Here is a 22,885-nt window from a genome sequence, read left to right as displayed (position 1 = left end):
TTTTATGACCCTGGATCGAAAGATCGGGGGTATATTGTTTTTGGCCTGTCTGTCTGTAATTCATTGTATTTGACTGTGTCCAAAAACTTTTACCTTGGTGAAAAATTGATATCTTTTGCAATATTGAAGAGAGCAACTTCATATTTGGCGTGGATGTGTATCTCATGGAGCTGCACATTTTGAGTGGTGAAAGGTCAAGGTCATCCTTTAAGGTCAAAGGTCAAATATATGGCTTCAAAGCAACATCAAAACCTTAATCTTGGTCATAACTTTTGCAATATTGAAGATAGCAACTTTATATTTAGCATGCATGTGTATCTCATGGAACTGCACATTTTGAATGGTGAAAGGTTAAGGTCAAGGTCATCCTTCAAGGTCATCCTTCAAGGTCAAAGGTCAAATTTATGGCTTCAAAGCGGCGCAATATGGGGCATTGTGTTTCTGACAAACACATCTCCCTGATAAATGATGGAGTTACAATCTGGAAGAGAGTGAACAAACACATACAGACAGATGGACATAGGTCTTCGTTGTAAGTACAAGTCAGTGCAATCCGGTGTGCTTTCATTCTAGTGGGGGCATAAACAGGAGCTTTCGAAGAACACTGCGCTCACAGGGCTTGACACTAACTTCTACAGATTGGTGTCCACAGGGAACCCTGCCTATAAAAATTAGAGCAAAATCCTGGGTAAAACTGGTGTCCCTCACCAAAATTTGGGGGTCTCGGGTTCCCGGGCCACTGTTAGTGTCGAGGCCTGGCTCAACTACCTTTCTACTTTGATAGTATAAGGTACATTTAACTTGAACTCTGTCAGTCCATGTAAAACAAGAGGGCAATATAACCCTTTAGAGCTCACCTTAGTTTAAGTACAGAGTACATACAGTGTCATACACTTGACCAGTGTTGACTTAGGTTTTTTAACATACTTGACCCATAATCAAACATGACCATGATATTGTCAAAACAAACATCAAGTTCCATCTATATTGAGTCATAAATTAAGCTTCTAAAAGAAAAAAAAATGCTTTAAAGACCAGGTGACCTAGTTTTTGTGACCTAGTTTTTTTCAAATGTTGTGACCCCTATACAAGCTTGACCTAGATATTAAAATGATAATCATTTTGACCAAATGTCAACATGAAAAAGAATTGTGGGTGACCTTGTTAGTGAAAGCATGTGACCCAAATTCAAACTTGACCTAGATATTGTCAAGATAAAAAATCAAACAGTTTCATCAAGAGTCATAAGTGTGGCTTCTAGAGTGATAATAAGGATTTTATTGTCCCCTACTGGTTTCACCGGAGGGGACTTATGTTTTGCACTCTGTGTGTCTGTCTGTCTGTCTGTGAGTCTGTCTGTCACACTTTTCTGGATCCTGTGATAACTTTTAAAGTTCTTTTTATTTGTTCATGAAACTTGCAACATGGGTAGATGGCAATATGGACATTATGCACCTCATTTCATTTTGTTCCTATGTCAAAAATTGTGGTTGCTATGGCAACCAAAAAAAATATCTGAAAATTGTGGAATTTTTGACAATGGTGGAGCCGGTAGGCGACTATATTGCTTGACAATAGCCTTGTTAGATTTGACATTGTGACTAAGTTTTTGGATGCACATGACCAAGATTCCATTTTTGTCTGGATATTGTCAAGATAAACTTTATGACCAAGTTTTATCAAGATCTAGTCATAGATGTATCCTCTACAGTGGTAACAAGTTTTGTTCTAAGATTTGACCCAATGACCTTGATTTTGAATGCACTTCTTCCAGCTTCAAGTCACCCTTGATATTTTCAAGATAAACATACTGACCAAGTTTCATCAAAATTGAGTAATAAATGTGGATTCTAAAGTGGTAACGAGGTTTTTCTAAGACTTGCTCTTGTGGCCTTGTTTTCGGAAGTATTTAGCCTAGATTCAAACTCAGCCTAGATATTCTACAGATAAGCATTATGAAGTTTTATCTGGATTTAGTCATTAATGTGGCTTTAAGAGTGATGCCTTTTTTTTTTTTAAAGATTGACCTGGTGACCTGGTGACATAGTTTTGGATGTAAATGACCAAGATTCTAACTAGCCCAATAGATATTTGCAAGTTAACCCTTTGCATGCTGGGAAATTTGTCGTCTGCTAAAATGTCGTCTGCTGAATTTCTAAAATTAGCATTTTCTTCAATTTTTTTTTCAAAGAATACTATCAGAATAGCAAACAGTTTGCAAACAGAACGTGGCGTCTCATCTGGATCCAAACTGTTTGCAAAGGCCTTCAAAATTCGGTTCCCGCACTGAAAGAGTTAACCATTCTGACAAAGTTTCATTGAGATTTAATAAAAATATGGCCGCTAGAGTGTTAATGGGGGAAAAGTTGACAACAGACACATTGCACAACCACCGACATCGGACTTGGGAAGACCACAACAGCTCATCCTTAGCAATTTGACCTGGTTGAAGTAAAGCATAGTTCTGAAAATTGAAAGTGAGTGATGTGGGCCTTGGACAGAGACCTCATACTCAATAATCCCGACCAGATGTGTTAATTTAATTGAAATTTAAAATGGAAGTAGAACATTGATATCGCGTTGTTGCATGCAAACTTAACCCTTTGCATGCTGGGAAATTTGTTGTCTGCTAAAATTTCGTCTGCTGAATTTCTCAAATAAGCAATTTCTTCGTTTTTTTTCCAAAGAATACTATCAGAATAGCAAACAGTTTGGATCCTGATAAGACGCCACGTTCTGCGGCGTCTCATCTGGATCCAAACTGTTTGCAAAGGCCTTCAAAATTCGGTTCCCGCACTGAAAGGGTTAAACCATAGCATTATGCAAACACTCAGATACCAATACTGCTGCTAATGCTTACAAATGGGTGATCAGTAAAGTTCAAACTATTTAACAACAAGAAATGTGTTTGTTAGAAACACAATGCCCCCTGTTGCGACGCTTTGAAGCCATATATTTGACCTTTGATCTTGAAGGATGACCTTGACCTTTCATCACTCAAAATGAGCAGCTCCATGAGATACACATGCAAATATCAAGTTGCTTTCTTCAATATTGCAAAAGTTATCGCAAAACTTTAACCAAGGTTAAAGTTTTGGGACAGAATGACAGAGTGACAGAATGACAGACAGACAGACAGTCCAAAAACAATATGCCCCCGATCATTCGATCCGGAGGCATAAAAACTTAAGCTTAAAACTTGGATGTGCATGAAAAAAAACACAGATTTGGTCATACCCCAAAAAACACAATGTTTTTTTTATTTGTGGCCTTATTTAATTCGGTCTTTGTGCCTGACTACATTTGTCATAAGCCTGCTTATAAACACGCTGACTCATGGTTCAAACAATATTCATATGAAAATTTGACAGATTGGGGCATTTGCCTCCTTGCAAAGCTCAGAATGTGAAGAGCGGCCTGTGAAACTATTGTATCCGATATAAAGTTTTTTAGCGCATAGAACCGTTTAACACTTAATCCACAATGTGTTTTATTAAACTTGCTTAACCTCTGCTACTATGAAGATAAATACTCTTATATTTCTTGTGGGGTTTTGCATGAAATGTTGAATACTTTCCTCCTTATGGTGGAGCTATGGAAACAAGAATTTTGATACAAAAGTTTATGACTGGCATCACACTTTTATTCACTTTAATCTATGTTAGATTATTAATTGCTTATTACTATTGGATGACTTGTTTTTTAACTTGAAAGTATCTTTACACAGGCTGAAGATGAAACTGATTGATCACATTCACATTTTGAAAAAAAAACATTTTAACCCTTTGCATGCTGGGAAATTTGTCGTCTGCTAAAATGTCGTCTGCTGAATTTCTAAAATTAGCATTTTCTTCGATTTTTTTTCAAAGAACGTGACGTCTCATCTGGATCCAAACTGTTTTCAAAGGCCTTCAAATTCGGTTCCCGCACTGAAAGGGTTAATTGTATCAAGATAAACAATTTAAACCAGTGTTTGTGTATTCCCGAAAATCCACTGAGTCACTGGGTCTCAAATCCTGCAGAAATGTTAAGTTCAAAACTGATTTGATTGAGTCCCAGACTTCAATAAACTTAACTACAAAATGACGTAAACATGAAAGGATGAAATCACTGCAATCATGTCCAGTTTAAGCTTTAACCCTTTATCACTTAGATATGTATTTTTATGCATGTGTAGTCCCTTAGAAAGTTACATTTAATTAAAACCTTTCTTACTATATGCAAGTTTTAAAGGCTTAATTTCCAACTCGCAGTCACTGTTACTGGCAGGCTGTTCTGGTTTTATGCTGTTTGCACATAGCCATTTTCACTTTGCTTCCGAGTGGGAAAGGGTTAACTCATTTTATACCCTGATATTAGTGCCCCATGGATGTAGGAGGTATTGATTTTTTGTGTTGCTGGCAAAATAATAACATATTGAGATATTGAGGGATCAAAGCTAAACAGCTCTGTTTTAAAGAGCATTTTTTTTTAATCAGACGAAGACTAAATTTGTGTCAGAGGAAAAATTAGAACAGGCTGTATTATTATATAATGACCAGTTTTCTTTACAAAAGTTTGATTTTATTACATTTTTTAAAACATGTTTGTATTGTCACAAATAACAAGTGACAAAGTTGTCACAACCAGGTTTTCAATTTGAAAAAAAAAATCTGATAAATGGAGACAATTCAAAATGTGAATTGTTACCCCCTTGTGCAAGATTCAATCTATTTTTACTGGTGGCGACCTTGAATTCAATTTGAAACAAGAGCTGTCACCATAGGATGACTTATGCCCCCTATAAACGCTTGATAGAAGTAATGAGCTTTTTTCGAAACCTAAACGCAGATTCGAAACCTAAACGTAGACTCTAAGTTCAAGGTCAAGGTAACAGGGGTCAAAATTTGTGTGCGTATGGAAAGGCCTTGTCCATATACACATGCATACCAAATATGAAGGTTATATCTCAAGGGACATAGAAGTTATGAGCATTTTTCAAAACCTAAACGCACATTTCGAAACCTAAATGCGGACCCTAAATTCAAGGTCAAGGTCACAGGGGTCAAAATTTTTGTGTGTATGGAAAGGCTTTGTCCATAATACACATGCATACCAAATATGAAGGTTATATCTCAAGAGACATAGAAGTTATGAGCATTTTTCGAAACCTAAACGCACATTTCGAAACCAAAACACGGACCCTTAGTTCAAGGTCAAGGTCACAGGGGAGAAAATGTGTGTGTGTATGGAAAGGCCTTGTCCATATACACATGCATACCAAATATGAAGGTTATATCTCAAGGGACATAGAAGTTATGAGCATTTTTCAAAACCTAAACGCAGATTTCGAAACCTAAACGCGGACCCTAACTTCAAGGTCAAGGTCACAGGGGTCAAATTTTTTGTGCGTATGGAAAGGCTTTGTCCATATACACATGCATACCAAATATGAAGGTTATATCTCAAGAGACATAGAAGTTATGAGCATCTTTCGAAACCTAAACGCACATTTCGAAACCAAAACACGGACCCTAAGTTCAAGGTCAAGGTCACAGGGGAGAAAATGTGTGTGTGTATGGAAAGGCCTTGTCCATATACACATGCATACCAAATATGAAGGCTATATCTCAAGGGACATAGAAGTTATGAGCATTTTTCAAAACCTAAACGCACATTTCGAAACCTAAATGCGGACCCTAACTTCAAGGTCAAGGTCACAGGGGTCAAAATTTTTGTGCGTATGGAAAGGCCTTGTCCATATACACATGCATACCAAATATGAAGGTTATATCTCAAGAGACATAGAAGTTATGAGCATTTTTCGAAACCTAAACGCACATTTCGAAACCAAAACAAGGACCCTAAGTTCAAGGTCAAGGTCACAGGGGAGAAAATGTGTGTGTGTATGGAAAGGCCTTGTCCATATACACATGCATACCAAATATGAAGGTTATATCTCAAGGGACATAGAAGTTATGAGCATTTTTCAAAACCTAAACGCAGATTTCGAAACCTAAACGCGGACCCTAACTTCAAGGTCAAGGTCACAGGGGTCAAATTTTTTGTGCGTATGGAAAGGCCTTGTCCATATACACATGCATACCAAATATGAAGGTTATATCTCAAGAGACATAGAAGTTATGAGCATCTTTCGAAACCTAAACGCACATTTCGAAACCAAAACACGGACCCTAAGTTCAAGGTCAAGGTCACCGGGGAGAAAATGTGTGTGTGTATGGAAAGGCCTTGTCCATATACACATGCATACCAAATATGAAGGTTATATCTCAAGGGGCATAGAAGTTATGAGCATTTTTCGAAACCTAAACGCAAAGTTAGACGGAAAGACGGAAAGACGGACAGACAGACAAACAGACAGACAGACAGACAGACAGACGGACAGTCCGATCACTATATTTTCTTTGAAAGGGGGCATAAAAAGATCAAATATATGAAGTATGAAGTGTTCACCTTATTGCTCAATTAATAACGCTGATGTTTGAGTGAATTATTAGTTAAACAAGCAAATTCGTTGAATTGATTATCCCCCTCCAATATGCTTCTGGACACATAAGTTTTCTGGACGGATGGACAACGCCCTTTGACCTGAATGTGTGACCTTTACCTCAGTCCTAGGATTATGGGTGCTGAATGTGAAGCACTCCCAGATGATTGAGAACAACTATGGCAAGTTTCATGGCTCTGGCTCATGTGTTAATGGAGATAAAGCTCTAAGCTTATATTAAAAAGCATTTTTTCAAGATACAAAGGGCCAGAACTCCATTATTAACAGATGGTGTACATTTGTACAATGCCATTTGACGTGCATCATCCTTTTATCCATATATATACTTATACCAAGTTTCAAAGAAATACGCCAAAGCACTTCCAAGATATGGCTCCAGACGGACAGACAGAAAGATGGATGGACAGATGGATTGATAACGCCAAAACAATATCCCTTCGCCTATGGCGAGGGATTATTAACTAGTTATTGATTTAGGATATGACATTTTTGAAGAGACAGTTCTTTTAAAAAGTCGCAAAAAGCATAAAACTTGTTTTACCTGAAAGCACTCCCTGTTGGTTTTACATCGATCTAGCATGAATTTTCTGTGGTTGTTTCGATCGGATGTCTGAAAAAGAAGAAAGGACACCTCGAAAATTGTCCAAGGCTAGCATTTTTATCATAAAAGAGGTTTGAAACCTAAATCAAAAAGTTAACATACATTTCATTTCAGTCAGAAATACCGTCATGCAGACTAATGTTATTGAATTATGGGAACAGTTTCTATAATTTTTATGTTTTGTAAAATAATGTTCATTTCCTTTAATTTTCAATCATCATAATCATCATAATCATCATCATCATCATCATCATCATCATCATCATCATCATCATCATCATCATCATGAATCACATTGTCATAATCATTATTTCTTCAAACTACTTATAATTTCATAAAAGTGTTAAGAACCAATGAAAATCACTAAATCCAACACATTTATTGTATCCATAAAAAAACTACAACGTTAGCATTTATTTTGAAAAAAAAAATTGTCCTTAAGTCCATGACATTAGTTTATCCCTAAGACAACACTAAATCTTTGCAGGTAATTGCAGTGGGGGGTGGTAATGGAAAGACGGTCTTTAGGGTCTTAATCATACATTGCAACGGGCCAGACTGACATATTGCTTCAAATAAATGACAAGCGACTGGAACATAAGCAAATACAAGTCACATGTCAGCCATAAAAGTGCCATTTTGCAACAAGAAATAATGTCAACAATTTGAAAACCACATTTTTTTATAGCTTATTTCCTATGTTCAGTTCAAATAAGAATGGGTACCGTATGGATTGAATAGCTTTTTAATAATTATAAACTTAAAACTTAACATGTAACAGTATTGCAAACCATTGCTTAATATTTGCATAATTTGCTACAATAATTGCTTAATCACAATGTTAAGCATTTGATATTTTTCAACAAACACAACAAATGTTACCAAAACCTTGCAGAGAATGTGACTGCACTGTTATTTTTAAAATTGTCTAATCTAAATGGTATATTTACCTACATAAATATTACTTAAATTGTAAATCATTCAAAACGGTACCTCATCTGCAAAAACTAAACATACAACAATGATTTTTAATTGACCACATCTGGTCGCATTGTGTACTGACATATGCAGAAAATATTCCCATTATCAAACAAGCCAGATATGAAATACCCCAAAAAAGTATTAAATCATGCCCATTCACTGCCTCAAAGCTTGGTTTGTATAATTTTCGAATGATTCAAATGAATGGTAAGCAAAGACATACAGCCATACAAACTTCAACGGCAGGGGGCAACTAACCATTTTACTCCACAATGAACATGGAAGCATGCCAGTAAAGCCTGCTCTAATTGCGGGACCGTATTAGCGCAGATAGCCACTAAATGGGTGCTAAACACCCTCAACAATAGAATAGTTTTCCTCTCAATGCAATTGCAAGTTTCCATTATGGTTCATTCACAAATGCCATGAACCTAGATTTTGTCTACTTTAACATACATTATCATTTTGTCGAGTGGCTTGATACATACAAATGACATTTTCAAAATGTTTCAAAATGAAATATTTTGTGCGATAACAGTTCTCAGGCCCTGTATTGTTATGCGATAGACAAGCAATTAATTCCCTATTTCGGAGTTATTTAAACTTATACAAACTGATATGCCATAAATATACTTGTGTGCACAGTTTTATGTCTTTCTTCATGATATTTACACTTGTCTTTTACCATGAGTGATGAGTGTTCTTTTATTATTTAAATGAATGAATATTTAAAATAATGTCACATTTGGTTTTCCAAATAACTGTGTTATACCTTAGTACAACTAATATACTACGGCTATTCAAATTAATTTTGTTTGGACGTGCATTATACATGCCACTCTAGCAATAACAGTGTAAAACCTATTAACCCTTTCAGTGCGGGAACCGAATTTTGAAAGCCTGTGCAAACAGTTTGGATCCAGATGAGACGCCACAGAACGTGGCGTCTCATCAGGATCCAAACTGTTTGCTATTCTGATAATATTCTTTGAAAAAAATCGAAAAAAATGCTAATTTTAGAAATTAAGCAGACAACATTTTAGCAGATGACAAATTACCCAGCATGCAAAGGGTTAAATGTTGAGGATTTTACTACTCCTGATTTTGATAATTTGTTTGGTGAAATAGACACATGAAAACTATGGCATCCTTTATTTGTGAGAAGAACTAGATTGTACTGCCTGGTATTAGAAAAGTCTATGACACATTCGTATAATGACACAAGTAATAAGTATGTCATTATTTTGTATAATGCAACATATGCCTTTATTAAACACAATATTCACCATCCATATTGTATAGGGAATGTTTCTTCAATATAAGGAATGTGATTCTAAAACAAGTACAATGGAATTAACAATTTACAGTAATAAATATCAAACAAACACAGAATCTATCTATACCAACATTGAAAATGTCAACAAAGAATGTGTAACAGTTTATATTTACAAAGCTTTTTATAGGGTCATGTGAAGCCACATGGGATATGGAATATAAAGTCAATGACTACATTGCATTGATTCAAACTGCATCTTGAAAATCATTAAACGCTTAATAATATGTTATATTAATTTCCTTAAAGGGGCCTTTTCACAGATTTTGGCATTTTTTAACTTATTCATTAAATGCTTTATATCGATAAATGTAAACATTGGATCGTAAAAGCTCCAGTAAAAAATCAAGAATAAAATTAAAAAAAGGAAAAGAACATTGCCCGGACCAGGTTTCGAACCAGTGACCCCTAGAGTCCTGCCAGAGTCCTGAAGTAAAAACGCTTTAGCCTACTGAGCTATTCCGCCAAGTACACATGCATGGCGTATTTAATACGTTATATAAGCAATCTTCGTAGTTTCACAAAATTTAACGACAAAAACAGAACTCTCCAAATTATTCAATCGTTTCGCGTTGCAACGCTTTATAATTTTTAGGTTTTAAAATCGTCAAAAGATGCATATAATGGCTATATTAGACCATGGTAAATGTTCAGTATTACTGTTTCCTCACAAATATCATAACTAAAACGAAAATTTGCGAATCTGAAACAACTTTTTTCAATTTTGTCAATTTACCAAAGCGTGAAAAGATCCCTTTAAGCTTTTCTACACATTTGGAAGTGAACCTATTGTAGTATAATTGCTCAAACATTGATCGGAACAAAATTAATGATAATAATATAATTTTTTGTTTTAGCTATGTGTACCTTGACTTTGAATATGCCATTTCAATTATTTTACAGTGTAATGATGTAAAAATTGAGGATTACTGCGTAAATAGAAGTTTGCATGTTTGGCCAGATATTTACATGTTTCAACATTCGAAAAGTTTATATTCCTTACATGATGACCAATGTCAACACACATAATGATGTAAAATGTGCACGGCTTCCCATCAGTAAAATATGAAGAAAAAAAATAATATAATTATTATATGATAGTATTTAAAATTGAATAATATAATAATAAATTTTATCATAACCAGAAACAGCGGTGAATTTGTATTGTGTTGATTTTAATGTACGTATCAAAGATTGAATTGAAAGTATGGTACTCAATATTAAAAGTTGACATAAGATGGAATATTCATCATAGAATAGTAGAAATCACACAGCATGATTTACTTGCTAAGAAAATGTGAGTTAAATATACAATGTGTGATTTTGATAGAAAATTTGTGATTTAGAAGAATTTTGTCAATATTTCAAGAATCTTTCTTGGCCCATTAATTTTGAATTAAACAGACTTTCTTCATTGTTCTTACTCAGCAACCACAAATTTCAGAATTATTTCATTGTTTAATACAAAAGATATAACCCCTGACTGTGCACGAATCTTAAATTAAAGAACAAAAAACTTGATATTATGTTTCTCAAATATGTGTCATAAAATACATGTATGCAAAGAAACATGATTTGCACATTCGTATAGAACAAAGCAGGACCTTCAAATTTTGTTTGAAGATTTTTTTCAACCAAGCTGTTTTGAGCGATCTGATTTCCCAATTAGCTCCTGTTTTATGAATGAAATCCAATTAAAACACAGACAATAGCAGCCATGAACCTGTGTAGTTAACTGTAATTATTCACAATTAACTGTCAGCATGTAATAATTAACCAATAAGCAAACATAATTAAACATTTCACGCAAGAGTTGTCTTGGTCTACCTTAACATACGAAATGAAAAATGTATTTTGGCATTGTAACATACAGTCAATCAAATTTTCTCAAAATAATTGTTGGTTTTTCATTTCCAGTCTATAAGAAAACTAATAAACTTTATGATAAAACGAAAATCAGCTGTATCAAAACACTCTGTGAACAAAAAACATACTTGCATCCAGAGAAGGTTATGGAAATCGTTATTTGGGTCGCATCATGCAAACATGGGTTTTATGCCTTACATGGCCCACGTAGCCTGCGCAGACAAGCCCATGAGACCACTATGTTTACCTTGACTTTACATCAGACAAGGTAGCTCCGTACCAGATTGTGCTAATGCACAGGGCTGTCTGGAGCTACACTTAGCTGCATAAGACCCATTCAAAAAGATATTTAACAAATTGTGAACTTTTGTAATATGCAGGCATGGAGATGTACCCTATGTTGAGTTTCTATAAATAAATACATGTTCAGGTCCCTTGACCAACAATTTTGAAGAGTGCTGTGTTGCCATAAAATTTCTTACAAAAAAGACCTGTTCACTGAATGTTTTCAAATTTTACTGTCAGCACTCAATCATAAGTCAAAAATGCTTCTTTCAACAATCGTTTTAAATTATATACTCGATTTATGAGGCAGTTTAATGCAGTATTTGTTTCTGTCAAAATCGTAATCATGTGTAATTAGACCCCAACAATGATATATTTATAACTTCATTCCATAATGCGCAATACACACAAATGACTTGCATGTTTAAAAGCAAAACATGACAATTTTAACAATGAATGTGTTAAAGAATTTCATCAACACAAAAAGTTTACCATTTTGCAGACGAAGTTAACACAGAAGAGCACTATCGTCAGGTGGTCATAAACTTAGGTTATGAGAACGTGTGTAAATCATGTTAATGCCATGCGTCTGCATCAGCGACTGTTCTTTTCTAATTATAATGACCAATCGACAAGTATATTTAACTTTAGACTGAAGAACATGTTAATTTTAACAAAATGTTTTCTTTAAAAAAAAGTAAAAGTATAATTTCTCTAAATAATTAACCTCAGGTGGTAAACTACATATGGTAATAGTACTTTTCATCTTGACAATCTCAGATTGCATTCAACGTTTTTTTCGAAAGTTGACCAACTAATGCCTGTGTCACAAATAATCTGGTCGCCAGCCTATGTGTCTGATCTCCAGGCATCGGGAAGACTGGACACGTCAGAGCCGTCCCCCGTGCGATGAGTGACACAGTTTAATACATCAGTCACAAATAGAGACCGATCACTGTCAGCGGACAATATATATTTCCGATCATCGGGCTGGCCCCCCACCGATGATTGCACGGTCATCGAGACATTTTGTGGCATTAGACGGCCTCCGGATTAATTTTAAGTCTCACTTAAAGTTTGACCTGATGTTAGGCTTGGCAAGAAATCCAGTTGAGATCACAAAACAATCAGACGATCAATGCACAGTTATTGCCCGGCGATCACCAGACATCAGATTTGTCGAGGTATCCCCAGGGGATAACTGGGGTGGATCGAACAATCTTTTTTCGATCTCAACTTGATTCCTTCCCGGGCCCGACATAGGGTAACATTTTAAGTGAGAGTTAATGCTACAAAAGGACCAAGTGTCCGTGCAATCATCGGCCAGGCACCAGCCCTATGAGCGTATTAAATACGTCGCACGCTGATTGGACGGTGATTGGTTTCTATTTGTGACTTAGATATAATGTTGTGACCATAAACAAATTTTCTAATGTTCGTCAATTTATGTATCTCCAACTTATGAGCAGGTATTGGACTTATTACTGAATATTTATTCTTCTCATTTTAATCATTTCATGTTCATTTTGTTCCCCACTGAGGCGCAAAAGCCCAGGTAAGTATACAAACATATCATCACTTGTTTACAATCAGTTCTTTTCATTTAATTTTTTTTTTTCTCTGACCCTACCTTTTTAAAAAAAATGTCTGAACATCTTTTTTTTTAAACAACTGCCCTAATGTCCCCAGTGAAAATATTATATTATATTTATACTTCAGATAACTTTTTCCATAAGTATGCTTGAAATGCGACACTCATTCTTCAAATCTTTTAGCAGAGATCCAAAGAAATGCACGAATGAGCATTGCGCTCATGCTTATAATGATCAGGACAATATCACTTTGGAAAAAAATACTTTTAAAACTTACAAGTCAAAATCTGAAATCAGGATTTAAAAGCCAAGCACACATATGCTAATAAACTGTTTTATAACATGCTAATTTTTATTCATGAAAGCCATCAGTGTACCATTAATGTTTTCTGAACCAACGTCCAGAAATTTGCCACTCTTAAATGAAGGGACTTTGGTCCAATTTACACTTTAAGAAGCTGTGACAGGGAGGTATGTTGTGCCTTTTTAACAATGATTTCTCATTTTAAAAAGTCTGAGAAAGTTAAATTCAATGGATACAGTTGAAACTATGTATCTTAAGACTGCTAACAAAATCTTTGGGTTAATTATGCAAGATTAGGTTCAATACAACCTGTTCACAATGAATGAATCAGCAGGAATTTTGAATGTGCTTTTTGGAACCTTTTCAATAAAATTGTAAATCGTGATATCATATTGTTCTTTAAACTTCCATATATTGTGAAAGTGATATATCTTTTTTTTTAAGTATGAATAATGGTGTTATCTGCTCTGGTTAATTTTGAATATAAATCACAAAATTATAGAAGTTTATTGCAAACCTTATGCAACTGATATTTAAAGGGTCTTGCTCAAAATTTGTGTTATAAAATGAATAATCATCAGAGCTTGTACAGTCAACAAGAGGGATGAGAAAGTCCAAACTGGCTCATCTGCGTTAACCCTTTGCATGCTTCGAAATTTGGCGTCTGCTAAAATGTTGTCTGCTGAAATTCTTAAATTAGCATTTTCTTTGATTTTTTTCACGTTATGTGGCGTCTCATCTGGATCCAAACTGTTTGCAAAGGCCTTCAAAATTAGATTTCAGCACTGAAAGAGTTAATTGTGGCTCGGCAAGTTTTGAACCCAGGGGGTTGATTTCAACAAACTTTATAGCAGACAATCATCTGATGTCACATACAAAATATAAATTCTTATATTTAAAAGAATTCACTCTCACATCCCCAGGCAGGGCCTATTATGACCCCCTGCAGCAGGGTTGTTTTCTCATTTGGGGGAAAGGTGGCAGGGCCCTTTAGATGGAGAATTGTATGCCAAACGGGATATGTTTTTGTTCACATTAGCAGGACTACATGCTGATTTTCTACTTTGTAATTAAACATTTATCAAAGTTTATGTTTTGCTATGATTGCTTACTAAGAATATCATAAGGCCAGTTAATAAGGTTTGATGAAAATTGCTGGGATTATTGACAAAAATGCATCTCATATGAAGCAGACCCCAACAATTCAATCTAGGAAAGAGGGAAACCCAAGGACCATGCTATGTTTTCAGTATAATCGGCCATGGGGTTTAGGAGGAGATGTTGTTTGAAGAAAATTGTTGAAATCTTGTGATGGTTGACAGATGACAACAGGCGCTTGAGTGCAGGGGTTTTACTGCTATGAAAAAAGGCCGTAAAATGGTCCCGATCCCAAAGCGAAATTATTTTTTAAAATGCCCAATTTAAAAAAAAAATCATTTTTTTTTTTTGGAAAGAAGTGTCTTATGACCTATGATTATTAGACTCTATATCTCAATCTTATTTTTTAATTAACCTACAAAATATATAACTATAATTTATATGATTTTCATCCAAAATGGCCAGGGAAAGACCTGTTGTGTCAATCCCAATTTGGTCCTTTTTGTTGATAAAAAATTTCCCAAATTTGCCACTTTTATCTATAAAAAAAATCCCAATTTGACCAGACTCCTTTTCCCAAAATGGCTGGAAAACCCCTGTAGTGCCACTACCACAGTAGCTCACCCTTTGCACATCATGCCCAGCCGAGCTAAAAATGAGGACCATTTGCTGAATATTGAAAGTCTCAAAATTAACCATATTTTGGAAGTTTCATGTATGCAATTTCGCTACAAAAATGGAGAGTTTATTTCTGTCAAACTTCCATCATTTCAATGCAGTGCTCCAGCTAGGATTTGAAAAGGGCAGGGGAGATATTTTCTCAAAGGAGCACTTTTGAGCGAGCGGTCGTATCATCCAGGAAGTTCCCTGTTGCATATTATACTATAATATTTGTTAGAATATATTACTTACTTTATTATTAAACTTTGTGAATAAAATGTCTGCAATTAGAAATAAATCAATAACAGTGAAACAATATATTTATAACTTCAAATATGTAAACGTAATAGTGCCATGTATAGAATTGAATTACATTTTTTTAACGAGGACAGACTAAAAGGGAAGGGCCCAGCTTTGGAATGGCAGGGAAGCACGCCCTAAACCATATAAGCTTAGCTGGAGCACTGTCAAAGCCTGTGGAACTAACTTATAACTCTTCCAAGCAGTTATTGGAGTATTGTTGTCAAGACAATAGATATTTCCTTATAAAAGTCATGAATTGATATTTCCTTAAAGTCATGTACAAAGTCAAATATATGTTTGTTCTCCTTTGGAATTTGCATTTTGCTCTCAATATTTACAAAAAGTATTACAACAACAACACATGATTGTGTAAAATTTAAACCCAAATGTTATAGAATGTCAATCTTTAACCTACTTTGTCAAACATGTTATTCATTTGAACAGGTGTTCATACATGTACACCAGTTTTCTGCAAGTTTAAACAGTAATAAATCACCATCGTAATTTTAAATGCTCATACAACCAGGCCAGCACCATTCAGTCCTTGCACAAACCTGTTACCAAAAAGTTATGCACTGACCTAGATCATATGATTTTGTAATTTTCTCATTTGCATATTTCAAATATTGAATATGATCATACACTTTAGCAGCATATAATGACAGTAGTTGAAAAGAAACTATCGGATGTCAACATAGAAAGCTTGACTAGTGGAATTGTGTGCTCTCTCCATTTTAAAGGCAAATTATTCACATTGGCCCCCTGCTGAGTCAAACATGGTATAAAACATTGCATAGAGATTAGGGGTGTATCTGACATATTATAAACTCATTGAAGAAGATAGGGCCGTTTTTGATAAATCTGTGTTTCAGGTGTCTAATTCCTGCCTAGCTAAAAACCCTTACCTTTACATGTTAACCCTTTGCATGCTGGGAAATTTGTCGTCTGATAAAATTTCGTCTGCTGAATTTCTAAAATTAGCATTTTCTTCGATTTTTTTAAAGAATACTATCAGAATAGCAAAAAGTTTGGATCCAGATGAGACGCCATGTTCTGTGGCGTCTCATCTGGATCCAAACTTTTTGAAAAGGCCTTCAAAATTGGGTTCCCGCACTGAAAGAGTTAAGCCACAATTGTTGTTTATTAATACAGTGTTTGTTGGATATTAGACTATTTTCTGTTACCAATATGCTTACGTTTTCTTGTACAAGTTTTTTTACCAGAATGCATCTTTTGATAAAAGTTAGATCTGAAAAAACATATATGACCTATTCCATACTCTGTTTTTTAGACTCGACACTAGCCCAAAGCAGATAATTTTATTTTGGCCTTCCATGGTTAAAAGTTCGCAGATTGGTAAAAAAAGTACTACATTACGATGACATAACACTTTAAACTCTTTGAAATTGTGAAAAATGATATGTTTGTTATATATCATGGTTTCAAGTTTATTTAAACAGGGTAGAACAAAGGTATTTTGTTTGAAAATGAAATTTCCAAAATGGTACTTCAAATTTTCTTCATTTTTGTACAGCTTATCCCATATATGGACCCTCACAAAAGATAAGATACATACAAATTCAATCCTGTTTACAGATATCTAGGGTCATGGTTCATCAAATAATGAAGAATGACATGGAAATGCAATAAATTGTCATCTTCTTCTTTGGGTCTAGGTCTAGCTTAATTAAGAAATAAATCATCTAATAAATTTGAGATTGAATTTTCTCTACTTCCAGTTTCAATAGACACTTATATGATAGAGGCAAGCATTTGATATAAATTGAGTACCAGTAAGCATTTAATACTCTGATCGTATCAATCATACAAAGGTTATGATTATCAATTAACACCATTAGTGGTGAAGCACAGCAATATAATCATAACTGCATGTTAAAATAAACTTTCAATGAAATGATGTTCTTACATATTAACTCACAATATGCCATTCAAAAATGCATTTAACCCTTTAAGCGATGGAACCGAATTTTAAAGGCCTTTGCAAACAGTTTGGATCCAGATGAGACGCCACAAAATGTGGCGTCTCATCAGGATCCAAACTGTTTGCTATTCTGATAGTATTCTTTGAGAAAAAATCGAAAAAATGCTAATTTTAGAAATTCTGCAGACGACATTTTAGCAGACGAAAAATTTCTCAGCATGCAAAGGGTTAAATAAGTTAGTCTTAACATTGTTTTATTAATAAATATTGAGCAAATTTTAATTTACTAAAAATGTGTATTGAAAAAAAGTCTAAATTAGTTAGTGTATCATTTGAAAGAGAAAAATAAAAAATACAAATTATTTTACAATAGTTGCACCTGCCGTCCTAATTGAGCGGTTCTCATCTGACGATACCCATGTTGAAATGCACAAATAAGTGCATCACCATTATTTAAGAGGCTCTTTTTTCTTCTTTTCACTTTCAACAAGAGCAATCTTTATACCACAATATTGGGGACAATCATTATCAATGTATGCAATAATCCGCTTTAGATATCAATTGTTTATCACTAAGTGTGTATTTAAAGCTCACCTTGCACAATTATTCAAACTGCTATTATACAATATACAATATTTAATTATACTGTGACATAAAATTATTAAATTACTTAGTTTAACCATTTGAAATTTTCATTTTTATTTTTCATTATAAATGTGTTCAATTTAAGAAGTCGTTTAAATTAAGGTTTATTCTGAATATGCCATTTTGTGCAATTTTGTATCATTTTTAAATCATAGTCTTTAATGCATACACATTTTTTCTTTGTTTATAGAGAAAAAGTAGAAGAATCTATTTTTGGCTTTTTTCGCCACTTGTTTTTGCAAATTGAAATATTTTATAGCCACTTTTCTAAATTTCTACATGGCAGCCAGAGCTCTGAAATAGCAGTGATTTGTGGCAGCCAGAGCTCTGAAATAGCAGTGATTTGTGGCAGCCAGAGCTCTGAAATAGCAGTGATTTGTGGCAGCCAGAGCTCTGAAATAGCAGTGATTTGTGGCAGCCAGAGCTCTGAAATAGCAGTGATTTGCTCATATTATCAGTGGCAAAAATTCTGTCTCAAAATTCCCCATTGATGGTTTGAGATGTGTGGAAAAATAGCTGTTAAGTATGACATGATATGCTTAATCCTGGAAACAAGGCAAAATGCCCATCATTCAACATATAAAACAATACAAAGAAAAATATAAATGGTATAGAAGTTATAAGTTGGATATCTCTGTTATGGTCCAAAAATGGTGAGAAAAAGCTCTGCATTTTAAGCCAGGTTTTGTTTTCTAGCCATTTTGGGGAAACGGAGTCTGGTGAAATTGGGATTTTTCAAATCAATAAAATGGCAATTTTGGGAAATTTTATATTGACAAAATGGACCAAATCGATTTTTTTTAAACATATATTGACTCATCAGGCCTTTTCATGGCCATTATTGGAAGAAATTATATAAATAAAAATTATACACTTTGTTAGATGTTTTGGAAATAAAATTAAGATAAAAGGACACTTCTTTCTAAAAAAAAATTTTTTTTTGCAAATTGGCTTTTTTTTTACAATTTCGGTTTGGGATCGCCTTTGTTTGCTTTGGGATCGGGTCCGTTTTATGGCCTATTTTACATAGCAGAAAACCCCCTGTGAGCTGTCAATTTGCATTATTAAACATTAAATTTAAAAAATGTGACGCATTAAAATTATAACTCTTCTTGCACTTATGGGCTGAATTATCATCTTGATCTAATTATAATACACTGATAGCGGCTATGAGGACTGAGCACAATTAATCATGTATGCCAAAACAAAATTAATTGCTTTGCTAATAAGCATTACAAGTTGAAGTTACTAAAATATTATAGGCAGTAAGGGTATCACGTTTAAATGTTTAAACGGTCGCATTTCGTGTTATGGTCAAAAACGTTTACAAAAACTGTAAACGTTTTAACGACAGTCAATATCAATATAAATCAGTTTAGTTCATTACTTATGACGTTGCAAAGCTTGTTAACAGCTGCTAAAAAAGACTCATATTACAAACTATTTGTTTCACGTGCACCACATGCCCCTTATTCACAATACCGTAATAACAATACACCATGTACGGACTAGACGTCTTGAATATTAAACGCGCATCATCACGAAATTCCCGCCTTTTGTTGCATGAGCATTACCCGAATCGTCTTGACCATTCGACGCACATCGGCACGAAGTGCACGAGGAAACTTTTCCAACATTTCTTCATCGGCATTCATTTCAAGAGATATGGCGAACAATCTCCGTATAGGAATATTTTTACATTAATTGAAGTATGCATCTTTTGATGTACATCGTACTAAGTAAAACATTGACAATTTTAAAACCGGTTTACTCTTATTTAACGAATGTTGGTTTGATATTAATTAGTCTTTGTTACAAAATATTACGGCATGTAAGTAGACAAAGTGTAACCCAATGGTTTGACAACGACGAGAACAGTTGGTTTTAATATGACGTCATTGCGCGAAATTTGATATGGACTAAATATAACTTTCGGAAATAATTGCTACTTTCAGTTTGGAGATGCGATGATCTTTCAAAACGGACATAGGGATACCGTTTAAACGGTAACGTTTCGTTTATTTAATTTCGTTTAAACGTTTAGAAAAATCTGTAAACGTGATACCCTTAATAGGCAGACTTTCAAATTGAACTTTTTTGAATTTATAATTGCACTCACTAAATCACAGTACATTATAACTTCACATGAATTTTCCTTTCATTTGTAAGCTTATGCATGGTTAATACAAATTAGAAAAACTGCAGGTGATTCCTGAGATAAGAATGTCTTTTAATATCAGTTTGTTAGAACAACCGGGCCAAAAAAATATGTTTTTACTAACCCCAACAACCCTAATGTTTGTACCTACCCTTAACTCATTAATATAACTGTTTAGTTTTCAATTGTGTTGCTACACTTTTGTTCATTTGCTACATAATAACTTTACATGAACAAAAATTATTGCATAGAGATTAGGAAAATTGCTGCATGTCATTGCCTACTAGCTCCTATCAAATTGGGAATTAAAAAAAATAATAACAACATCCGAAAAAAGTTAAGTTGACCTACCTTTCCTACTTTTTCGACAATGTTATTGGAAATAAAGTGACTTCCTTTGTTCAAAATGTGCATCCCTGAGAAACTTTTTTCAGATGCAAAGTAAAATTGTTTCCTCAAAACATGAGAATCATAGTCCTATGTTTCTATGTTTTAACACATCAGCTTATAAACATGCCACCTACATATAAGTTGCCATTTCATTTCTTCTGTTACAAAAGGGAATACATCTGATAGAATGTTACATTGCCTGTTTGTTACAGGAGATTATATTGAGTTCCCTCAGAACATTAATTCACTATTAAATATTATCAGAATGTTATAATTATTGTTTACTTATGATACAAAAGTCATAATGTATATGTATACAGTATTTTTTATAAAGATTAATAAATTTTGGCAGGGCTTTATTTTATTCTTTTCTGAATGACAACATAGCCTCAGAAAATTCCTAAAAATGAATGACATTTTTCCCAAAAATGAAACTTACCCCTATAGGCTATAAAGATCATTATCCATTATGTAAAAGTTATATCTTAATTAGTTTTTAAACGCACTTATTGTGTCCCTTATTGAAAGCCAAGTCCCCTTCTGCTGTGTATATTAAAAACACTCAGGACTGCAATGTAGTAGGGCCAGTTTAAATTTAAGGAAAGCTACATGTAATGTGTGTATTCGAAGTTAATAAGGTCCTTTGGCGCCTCACATGAGGCTGTATTATGTGTGGACCCAGTGCGTGTCCCAGCACTCTAACGTAATTATCTTATTTGACTCACGATAGTTGGAACAAATTTGGAATTATGGCTGCAATTTTCAGTTATTTAGTTGTTACTTGAGGATGTTAAATTTTCGTGTACTCTTGTATTGTGGGGGAAGCCAGAGTACCCAGAGGAAACCCAAACTGTGCGTTATGGTGACCACCAACCAAACTCACATGCTTCAGGGAACGAGGATGGAAACCCAGTCCCCGAGGTGAGAGGCCAGGGGTTTTTTCTCCACTTTTTGGGAAGATAGCTCATGACTTTGGAATTGGGAATTTTATCTGCATTTTCATGAAATCGGGAAAATAAATCCATTAGCCTTTTTTTCCACACGAAAAGTCCACTGATTAGGGAAATACTAAATTTAATATAACTCTTTATAATCATTCAAATAAAAAGAACAAAATCATATAATACTTAATTAGATGTAATTGAATTAAAATTGAGATATAATACGCATAAGACTTCTTTAAAAAAAAAAAAAAAAAAAAATATTTTTTTTTGTGGAAATTGGGAATTTTTTGCCACATTTTGGGAAAAAAAGTATACTTTTTGAGATTGGGAACATAGCCGAATTTCGGCTATAAAATTGGCCCAAAAAAAACCCTGGAGGCCCGTGTATCAACTTCTCTGCTAAGTGGACAGCCTATAGAACATGTATCACAACTGCCTTGCTATATGAACTAGCTTTCATATCAATGCAATAGAGCATCTATCTTGGAACATGGCGTTCAGTGAGCTAATTTTTACAGTTGGATTATATGAACGATGGTGCGAATGGATACATTAAATTGATTAATTTTATACGGTCAATAAAAAGTTTGACAGGTGTAAGAGCAGCGCTTTGTTGAAATAGTATAATTAATATTTACATTCACAATATTGATTGTTAATGAGTTTTCCTTATAATAAATGTTTTTATCTCAGTTATTAATAGAGCATTACAATTCTAACCAGTCATTGCATGTTTTATCAGTCATGTCACAGAAAAGTATTAACACACATTTTATTGCATGAGTGATAAAATATTGCAAGTTCTAAACTTAATTATCATACAGTAAATTACACATACAAGTGAACTAAATGATCAGAACGCCCCATATCTGCATACATTTACCTCAAAGAATGAAAAAGCATTCCTGAAAAGATAAACACACAAAAAATACACAAGTTTATCACATGAATGAGTTTACCTTTCTTATTCTGTCCTTGTGTTCTGTCAAACATCTAGCTGCACACCTGGCGCTTAATAAACCATTTTGTCCTGTAATGACTGCAACTCCAAAACATAAAATAACAACTGTGATCACTAAAAAACTTTTTAAAGTTTCCATGTTCGATTTGCAATACTCACAACCCATGAACAGTACACATTCAATACACACTACTTGGTGACATTACCTCAATTGATACACAATTCACTGCAGAACGGGCCATTCTGATTGGTTGACAGACACTTCATTCATATGGACGGGTCCACTTTTTTACCTGTCACAAAATATATTTTTG

The 22,885-nt window shown here is 34.3% G+C and overlaps 1 protein-coding gene across 1 annotated transcript in view; it reads right to left on the bottom strand.

The window, feature by feature from the left end:
• Positions 1 to 22,798, bottom strand: part of LOC127834882 (anosmin-1-like) — a 71,924-nt gene extending 49,126 nt beyond the window's left edge. The window contains exons 1-2 of the mRNA XM_052360992.1: positions 22,570 to 22,798; positions 7,050 to 7,118 (exon numbers count right to left, since the gene is read on the bottom strand). Coding sequence (XP_052216952.1) covers positions 7,050 to 7,118; positions 22,570 to 22,737 — 237 coding nt within the window. The 5' untranslated portion in view covers positions 22,738 to 22,798. The remainder of the gene's footprint in view (positions 1 to 7,049; positions 7,119 to 22,569) is intronic.
• Between the last annotated feature and the right edge of the window lie 87 nt (positions 22,799 to 22,885).

This window comes from Dreissena polymorpha, chromosome 6, assembly GCF_020536995.1.
Source record: "Dreissena polymorpha isolate Duluth1 chromosome 6, UMN_Dpol_1.0, whole genome shotgun sequence".
In the NCBI taxonomy this organism is placed as follows: domain Eukaryota; kingdom Metazoa; phylum Mollusca; class Bivalvia; order Myida; family Dreissenidae; genus Dreissena; species Dreissena polymorpha.
The sequence above is the reverse complement of the archived record's forward strand: the minus strand, read 5'-3'. Positions and strand labels throughout refer to the sequence as shown.